The 10,000-nt window shown below is 48.4% G+C and overlaps 1 protein-coding gene across 4 annotated transcripts in view; it reads right to left on the bottom strand.

Moving 5' to 3' along the window:
* LOC135107629 (zinc finger protein GLI4-like) overlaps positions 1 to 10,000 on the bottom strand; it is a 92,210-nt gene that overhangs the window by 28,050 nt on the left and 54,160 nt on the right. Inside the window, exon 1 of one of the 4 annotated variants that reach the window (XM_064017691.1) lies at positions 6,976 to 7,877. The exons of the other annotated variants lie outside the window; for them this stretch is intronic. Coding sequence (XP_063873761.1) covers positions 6,976 to 7,006 — 31 coding nt within the window. The 5' untranslated portion in view covers positions 7,007 to 7,877. Of the gene's footprint in view, positions 1 to 6,975; positions 7,878 to 10,000 lie in introns of those variants that run through there. 4 annotated transcript variants of the gene reach the window in all.

The raw sequence follows: 10,000 nt of genomic DNA on the forward strand, positions 1-10,000 counted from the left end.
AAAAAAAAGGTGAGAATGCGGTCCTGAGTTCCCACATAATTGCCAGGAGGTGGGATGTCTTCAGTGTTCCTGCATGACTGATACCAGAGACGAGAACAAGAAGCAGTATGAGAGAGAGAGAGAGAGAGAGAGAGAGAGAGAGAGAGAGAGAGAGAGAGAGAGAGAGAGAGAGAGAGAGAGAGAGAGAGAGAGAGAGAGAGAGAGAGAGAGAGAGAGAGAGAAACGTATATAAACAAACACTGTAGATAAAAAAAAAGTGCAAACAATCAAACTAACACATACCAGAAAGAAAGAAGACACAGAGACAGAGCGAGAAAAAAAAAAAGCGAGCGAGACAGTGAGTGAGCGTGAGAGAGAAAGAGAGAGAGAGAGAGAGAAAAAGCGAGAAAGCAACACCCCACTAAACACACTTCACGCCAACAATTGCGTGTGATCACTACTGACAAAGGGAACGAGATAACGTATTGCGCCTCTTCATGGCTCTGGAGGAGGAGGAGGAGGAGGAGGAGGAGGAGGAGGAGGAGAGAGGGGGATGGGGAGTTCGGCAAGTCTGAGCAAGAGGTGAGAATTATGGCAGGGAGTTCGATTGCCATAAATTGTAGCGGGGTATTAAGAAGGTAATCCAATAGCGGTACAAAGCAAGGAGGGAATCAATTGTCTTCACTCGCGGCATCTATCAAGGCTTGGGGAGTGGTGGTGGTGGTGGTGGTGGTGGTGGTGGTGGCGGTTACTGATTCATAGGGTGCTTGAGCCAGTGAGTGAATGCTATACGTAAAGAGAGAGAGAGAGAGAGAGAGAGAGAGAGAGAGAGAGAGAGAGAGAGAGAGAGAGAGAGAGAGAGAGAGAGAGAGAGAGAGAGAGAGAGAGAGAGAGAGAGAGAGAGAGAGAGAGAGAATGATAATGAAAGAAAATAAACAAAAAGTGATTCAACTTTAACAGATGAAAATAAATGGATGCATAACTAAATTTCTCTCTCTCTCTCTCTCTCTCTCTCTCTCACACACACACACACACACACACACACACACACACACATCCTAGGCCTTTCAAAACAGACAACCACCACCACCACCACCACCACCAAGACAAATACCCCGCGTGAATCCCTGTCCGCCTCGCCCCGCCAGGTACGCAGGCCTCTGAGGGGGCGGCGGAGAGAGGGAGGCAGGAGGGAGGCGCCCCCGTATCGCCTTCTCGTCTGTCACCGTCCTATTTTTTTCCCGGCGTGCAATAACAGATAATTGGGGCGATAAACGCAGCCCTTCACTCTAATGAAGCCCCGCCAGAAGGAGGAGGAGGAGGAGGAGGAGGAGGAGGAGGAGGAGGAGGAGGAGGAGGAGGACACTTACTAAACAACAGCGTGGAGGGAGAGGGAGGAGAGGAGGACAGGGAGAGGGACAGTGATGGAGGGAACTTAAGCCGTGAAGAAGGCACGGTGAGAGAAAGGACAAACACACACACACACACACACACACACACACACACACACACACACACACTGTACACTTCCCCCCCCCTCCCCGTGCCTTAACCAATAACCGCCTGTATGTTAACGAGCATGAGGGAGAGAGAGAGAGAGAGAGAGCGAGGGGTGAGGGAGAAGCAATGACCACCTTGAAGACCCTGACGTCTAGAAATGTCGCAGGAGAGAAATGCGCAGAAAAGAAGCAGAAGGAAGCGAAAAACAAGGAACACCGGAAGAACAAGCACCAATTAATCAACCCTTTCACTGCGACATGCAACAATTTACACCACCAGAAGTAATGGATGAAATTTTTATAAGCATCTACAAGAAAAAAAAAAAACAAGAAAAAAACGGAGATTAAAGAATAGATTTAACCATTTCCGACCTGTATAGTGTTTGGAAGTGGCTGCAGAACAAGAAAACAATATTTTAGAGTGGTTAGGAATTAAGGAAACGCGCGCCAGCAGCAGTGAAACGGCTAAACAGCTGATTCGTTCTCTCGTTACAAGATTACTCGTGATTAACTACACTACGCAATTCAACCTTGTACCGCTAACGACGCTATGGATCTGAAGAGACATTAAAAACATGGCCAAATATGGAAAGCTGCAAAAGAAACCAGTAGGCCTATAAGTGGAATTCCTTGCTCCCAGTTTCAGCGGCTTTTTCTTACAGCTTCTGGCAGGCTCTAGCGAAGTAACGTACCGAGATTTCTTCAAGAGTGCTTCCAATGTTCTAGTGAAAATGTAACAATGATTCTGCACCATCTACATAAAAGCGCATCATAGGAACCCAAGTAATCATCTTTGCACACTCTGAAAACAGTTCTTCGATTCGAAATACTGGGCAACACAAGGCGAGGAAGGTGAGAAGAGTAACATTCTAGCGGCACAAGGAAGGCAGTGTTCTTTTGATGCAACACAGGCGAGGACAAGAACCTTTTCTCAAGCAACACAAGAGAGAGAGAGAGAGAGAGAGAGAGAGAGAGAGAGAGAGAGAGAGAGAGAGAGAGAGAGAGAGAGAGAGAGAGAGAGAGAGAGAGAGAGAGAGAGAGAGAGAGAGAGAGAGAGAGAGAGAGAGAGAATCGCAACAATAAGACTACACAGATGACGCAACACTTTCGCAACAGCACCAGGGAAGTAATAACATTTCCGCAACACAAACAAGACCCTACAAAACTACACAGACGATACAACGCATAACTTCCCTAAAAAAAGACACAAATGGAGTATTAACACCACAACAACACAAACCAAAACACAACAGACTCAGACGAGACATCACATACACCCTTAACAACAAGAGGGACACAGTAACATTCCAGCAACACAAACAAAACATCACAAAACTCCACAGATTCGGCAACGCTTCCTTAGCAACACAAGAGAGAGAGGGAGGAAGGGAGGGAGGGAGTACTTGTGTAAGCAACAACACACACACACATACACACACACGGGGCGTCCTCGCGTGGCCATAGATAACACATACTTCACCTACTAGAGCTAAAGGGGAGAGAGAGAGAGAGGGGAGGAGAGCTGAGAGGTGGGGAGGGTAGGTAGGGAGGCAAAACACATACGTACAGCTGCTGGCCGGGTATACACACTACTACGGGAGAAATTAAGCTCAAGATAAAGGGAAGGATCTTACTGAAGAAGCAAAGACTGGCGGGAGGGGGAAGACAGAAGGCGTTGGGGGAAAAATTGGAATTCGTGATAAAAAGTGAAATTAATAGATGCAGGCATGAGAGAGAGAGAGAGAGAGAGAGAGAGAGAGAGAGAGAGAGAGAGAGAGAGAGAGAGAGAGAGAGAGAGAGAGAGAGAGAGAGAGAGAGAGAGAGAAGGGGAGACGTTAAATGGGGATATTAAAAAAGGGTTAAAATAAAGAAAGTGGTAATGAAGGGGGCGAAAATAAAGGAAGTGAGTGTGCAAAGACTCTCCTCCACCGCTAATGAACGGAGGAGGAGGAGGAGGAGGAGGAGGAGGAGGAGGAGGAGGAGGAGGAGGGAGATATGCAAGGCTGGTAAAGGAAAACACACCTCTCTAAGGAAGAAGAAGAAGAAGAAGAAGAAGAAGAAGAAGAAGAAGAAGAAGAAGAAGAAGAAGAAGAAGAAGAAGAAGAAGAAGAAGGAATACAGACTGACAGACACTTCCCCTCCCCAAGCCAAGTACACCAAAAAATAACAACAAAAAAAAAGGTAAATATACAAGAACGAAAATGAAACACTACAATGAGAGAGAGAGAGAGAGAGAGAGAGAGAGAGAGAGAGAGAGAGAGAGAGAGAGAGAGAGAGAGAGAGAGAGAGAGAGAGAGAGAGAGAGAGAGAGAGAGAGAGAGAGAGAGAGAGAGAGAGAGAGAGAGAGAGAGAGAGAGAGAGAGAGAGAGAGACTACTACTACTACGACTACTACTAATACTACCACCACCACCACTACTACCACTACTACCACAATGAGCAGACCCCCCTCCCACCCCCTCCACACCCTCAGTCACCTCTCAGCCTCCTTGTTGGCTGCTCAGATGGCCCGAACAAATTTATATGTCACACGAGACCACAGCAGGTGTTGGGGGAGCTGACACCTGCTGGCGTGTGTGTCAGGCAGTACAATTTGCTGGTGTGTGTGTGTGTGTGTGTATGTGTGTGTGTGTGTGTTTTGGCCTTGTGGATTTTTATTCGTCATACTTTTATTTGTTGTTGTTGTTGTTGTTGTTGTTTAAATTGTGGAAAAACATGAAAGATTATCGATTTTTGTTATTTCTATTTCTTTTTTAATAGCAAATTGTGAAACGATGCTCTCTCTCTCTCTCTCTCTCTCTCTCTCTCTCTCTCTCTCTCTCTCTCTCTCTCTCTCTCTCTCTCTCTCTCTCTCTCTCTCTCTCTCTCTCGTGGCAAATCTATCAAAAAATCTTAACATAAAAACACATTGATGAAATAAAAATACTACAATTAAGCAACTACTACTACTATTACTACCACCACTACTACCCTCACCACCACCACTACTATTACTACTACTACTACTACTACTACTAGAGTCGCAGCGGGGGAGGCAACGAGTCAAAGGTAACGGCACACATGTCTTTTTTTCAGAAGGGCACCAGTGTACAGTACCCCAGGTGATGCCCCGCGGGAGGTAACACAATAGGAGGCGTGAGGAGCAGCGCTTTCAAGGTGCGGGCGGGAGGGCACGGGAAGCAGGGGTGGAGGAGGAGGGAAAAACACCTGTGTGACTGCTACGTGCCTCGCGCCAGGTAACGTGTGGCTCTCGTATTCCTGTCGTGTCTATTTCTTCTTTCTTGTCTGAGTTTGTGTATTGTGTTGGTGATTGTATGCTTAGACTCTCTCTCTCTCTCTCTCTCTCTCTCTCTCTCTCTCTCTCTCTCTCTCTCTCTCTCTCTCTCTCTCTCTCTCTCTCTCTCTCTCTCGTGTGTGTGCATAAGTAATGGTATTTCTCTATGATTTCTACTACTGTTACTACTACTACTATTTCTTATATTATAACAACAACAATAAAAACATTCGGAGTAAAGCACTCGTACACCGGCCAACATCTCGCCAGATTTGGTTCACCGTTCTTCCCTTCATCAATTATCCTTCCTCAGGTGTTACATATTAGCAGGTGGCTGCGTACTTGTTATGCTAATGTGATGTTTACAACATGCACTACACCTTTCCTTCTCTCTCTCTCTCTCTCTCTCTCTCTCTCTCTCTCTCTCTCTCTCTCTCTCTCTCTCTCTCTCTCTCTCTCTCTCTCTCTCTCTCTCTCTCTCTCACTAGCTCGTAGCCTGTTCCTAACCCGTCAGAAGAGATAAATATGTCATCCTGGCGTCGGCTTTGCTCTCCCAGGCTGATAACACACACACACACACACACACACACACACACACACACACACACTCACACATAGTCTCTGCAGATTGCCAAAAGGTGTGATTGTATGTGTGTAAAGAGAGAGAGAGAGAGAGAGAGAGAGAGAGAGAGAGAGAGAGAGAGAGAGAGAGAGAGAGAGAGAGAGAGAGAGAGAGAGAGAGAGAGAGAGAGAGACTACCTTCCCTCCGGCTGTGGCAGGAGGATGAAGGGGAAGAGAACTGGAGTACAGGACGGGGCAGGAACATAAACATCGCAGTTACGCCTCCTATACTTCGCTAATCACCAGCATTACTAACATTATCACTACTAGCATGATTATTAACTTCATTACCTTTGCAGTTACCAAATATATCCTTATCACAGACAAAACGTGATTTTCAAGACACCTCAGTAAAGAACAGTGAATTCCCTCTAACGCAAGAATCCTGCTACTGGGTATACAGTACTCAGAAAACCATTTGGCCTTCCTCTGTCCTCACCAATGAAGTGTCCGTTTCTTTACTAGCCAAGACGTGTTTCCGAGAGGTCCCTTTCATGTGTCTGGTAACTTCTCTTTTCCCTTCACAGTCTAGTACAATCCAGTGTCCTTGTGAGACCTTATCTGCCACTATTTGACCTTGTCTTTCGGAGTTTTAGTGTTGTCATGAGGCCCCCGTCTGTTGCTATATTTTCCCCGCTGATCTGATACAATGCCATCCCTCCTCTTCTCCCTCTAGTCAGGCGAGGATAGAATGGTTCCTAAGTATTTGTCCTCTACGGTTCTCAGTCCTCGTTTGGTCCAAGTCTAGCCATTGATCTCGTCTCTTCTCTTTACTTCAGTGTTTTTATAGTCTACACTTAACTTCTAAGAATCTAGCGTCCTCTCGAGGTCTCTCCTGTCTGACACACACTATTATTTCAGTCATATGTTTTCAGTGTCCTCGCGAAGCCCCTTTTCCTAGTCACTCACTGGCACGTCCTTGTCCTCGTATCCTCACTCTCGGTGCTGCTAGCCAGTCGCAACAGCATCACCAGCCATGTTAACAACAACTCTTCCTCTACTGGTCTGGTCACACCTGTGCACGCGTGCCACGTACCTGGGCACGCGCCACTCGCACACACGCTGCACGTCACGCCGCACACACCTACTTGGCCACCCAGCACCTGCACACCCCCAGTCCCCATTCCACACGTTTCTCGGACATCCACCTGTCCCTGCACACACACTCACACACACACACACACACACACACACACACACACACACACACACACACACACACATACATACATACACACACACACACACACGTCGCGCCAAAGAACCCACAAGAGACATCCTACACAGACCTGTTCAGTATGATGCACAAGCACTGAGAGACAGTCATACGCTAACAAACTCAAAATATAACTTGCGGACGAATGCCAATGTGGAAGAAAGTGAATTCAAAAGAAGGGTGAAACTGAAGACAACCGCGTAATGGAAACTCTACGGTTGCTTTACTCGCAGGCAGCATCGCACCCTCTAGCCCTCTACTGAGTGTTGAGGGTGTCCTCGCAGCCACACTCACCCACACACAAACACACACTCACGTCAAAAACTTTGTGTCAGCGTGTACAAATTTTCCTTGCAGTGCTTGTCAGCAAAGGGGAGGCTCACCCACCTTTGGTTTGTGGAGATAAATCCTTGTACATGTTCACGGTGGACGGCCACGCACTGTTCACCACGTTCAATCGACTACCGGTCTAGCACACAGCATGGGGCAAGTTGACTAGATGGTGAACACACCGACTTGTCTGTCCGGCTACTGACCACCATGTGTTCTTCCCCATTCAAGAGACGCAATGTTACCGCCACCACCACCACCACTGCCGCCGCCGCCGCAACCACGCGCACTACGCCCAGCCAGATGCCAGACGCACGACGCACACCTCCCGAAATTTTACAACTTACTATTTTAGGATGAGTGCCTTCCTTCCTGGCCCTTTGTGTTGTGTTGACGTCCAAACGCTGCTGTAGAATGTGTCCAGGCCTTCTACAGGAGGCACGGCAAAGCAACAACAGCAAGATAAACAAGGCGAAAATCTCTCGCACGAAGCGAAAGTATCTGACAACGCGGCAGGAAGGTCGGCACGTGAGGGTGGGAAGTTACTCCGTGATTGGTTAATCAGAACATAAAGCGCGCATCTCGTCCTCCCAGCACGAGAGGCTGACCAATAGGGATGCGCTTATGGCTGGTCTGCACCAATCAGCTGCCGGGGATTAGGCGCGTGCGACCAGCACGACAGGTGAGAAGCGGAATGAGATGAACATTAGCAGCAATCGTTTCCTGGGCAGCCCTTGATATTGTTCACTATTTCAGGAGCGTACTTACATACAAAATAAGTCACAGAATAAATATTCTGTGTTCTCAGGCGTGTTGCAGGCGTGGGAGGCCACGAGCGACAGGCTGTGAGGGTGTCGCCAGGTGCTGGGCGGCGCGCGCCTCGCTCGTGGTCTGTGGCCACGGGAAGGTGAGCAGCGAGCTGGATTAGCACGGCTTTTTCCGTGCTTAGATTAGAAAAAGGGACCCATTGTGGGATGAGTGGCGAGCGCGGGGGCTGGAAGGGCGGAGGGAAGGGGAGGGGCGGGGCGGGGCGCGTTGGCCAGGTGTGAGGCAACAGCAACTCTTCGCCACCAGCCGTCTGGAGCAGCCTCGACCTTCTGACCTCACACCCGTTACCGCAACGCACGCCCGCTGTGACGACACGACGAGCAGCTCGAGCAGTTGAGGCGATGTTACGGTGTTTCAGGGGGCAGAATGACCCCTAGAGCCTCCCCATCGTCCCGGCCTCCAATTACCGCCGCGCGGGGCCCCAGCTGTCTCCCCTGCACACCATTCTCATGAAGGAAGCGTCAGCACGGTTGTCGCAAGGATGCTGGCGACAGTCACCACTCGCGGTAACCTAATTCATTACTTATTCTTGATACCCGGGAAGTGGAGAGGGGGTGGGGGGGAGAAAGGAACCGGGGGCCGCGACCAAAATGGATAAGAGAAGCACCTCACTCACGCCCGTTGAAGTCGCCTGCGCGGGATCCCGGCAATGAGAGCTTCTGCCGCGCCGCCGCGTCCCTCTCACAATGGTTACCCTTGGCAGGTGTGTCAGTGAGTGCAGGAAGGCATTGTTAGTATAATTTTTTCCTTCCCTACAGTAACCACAACTCGGCCAACGTCTACCTCGCCTTTGAGTCAAGGAAAAGGGGCGAACGTGTGTGCGTGGTGGTTGATAGGTCTCCTTTACGGAAGGCCCTTGGCTGAAGACTCACATGACTTGGGAGGCCATGCCATTCCTGTAGACGCAAGTAATAGACGGCAATATAATGTACAAAACGGCTGATTAGACTTGTTCATGGCCACAAGACGTTTCTCTCTCTCTCTCTCTCTCTCTCTCTCTCTCTCTCTCTCTCTCTCTCTCTCTCTCTCTCTCTCTCTCTCTCTCTCTCTCTCTCTCTCTCCCTCTGTTTATGAATGTTTGTCATCTAGCCACCAGCAGCACCATCGAATAAATTTACCACGGTCCATCACCCCAGACATCGAGGAACATTCCGCTACAAACACAACTTAGCTAAATTTTCTCTTATATAACAGCATTTGGTTTAGAAAAGAGAGACAGACAGAGAGAGAGAGAGAGAGAGAGAGAGAGAGAGAGAGAGAGAGAGAGAGAGAGAGAGAGAGAGAGAGAGAGAGTATCCCTGGGGCGCGGTCTGGTTGAAGAGCAAGCCTTCCAAGAAGTTCTATGAATCCCATAATACATGCACTACAAGGGGCGGCGGGCGCCACACGCAGCGCCTCGCCATACACACTTGTAGGGAATGAGTGCATCTTGTTAGAGACAGTCTCAAACTCTGAATACTGGGGTGAGTTTTCCTTCGAGCATCGTTGGCGCTGCGACATCACCGCCGGCGTCCGTTTTGTCGGCGACGCTCTCGCCTCTTCAGCTGATAAAGCACTCGAGGCGGACCTTGATAACCACATGTCCAGCCTGAGTACTTCCTCTGTGATGTCGGTGCCTGCAGTGTTCCCAGTAAAGGCGGCGTTCAGTGTAGCGAAGCAGGGCAGCAAATCTTACAGTTCTTGGCGACGTATCACACATCACCTCAGTTTAGATAAGATGATGATCACACAACACGGGTCGAATAAGGTTAAGGAATGTTGTGGACAACTTGTCGACGGTCCCTTTTCAAGCCGGCATTGCACAGGGAACATTTTCTTCAATTAACTATCCTTCCTCCACCTTACGTTCCCTTACCACTGATATGTTGGAGAAGCCCTTGCTGAGTGAAATCTTTCCTCATGCCAAAATATTCACTATTGGAATAATGAGATTATAAATTTCTAGATACAAAAGTATACAAGTGTGTATACTGATGTTCTTCACTATACTAAAATATGGTAAGAACTTTATAAGTGCAACTTCGTGTCTGGCAATGTTTACATTCTGAGACCCGAGGGTTACCACCGCATCCATAAAGACTAGAGCTGCAGGAAATGGTAAAACTGTGTTCCGCCTAGCCTCGTACAGCTCGTGTGCCCTTCCTGGTCCTCTAAAGCTTGTTCCTGAACAAGGGTCAAGTTTTTGCTGGCATATCCACGTCTGGTCAACCATCTGTTTTCTCTTTCACTGTTCTATAATAATTTTTCTTCTGTC

The sequence above is a fragment of the Scylla paramamosain genome, chromosome 15, assembly GCF_035594125.1.
Source record: "Scylla paramamosain isolate STU-SP2022 chromosome 15, ASM3559412v1, whole genome shotgun sequence".
NCBI classification, from domain to species: Eukaryota; Metazoa; Arthropoda; class Malacostraca; order Decapoda; family Portunidae; genus Scylla; species Scylla paramamosain.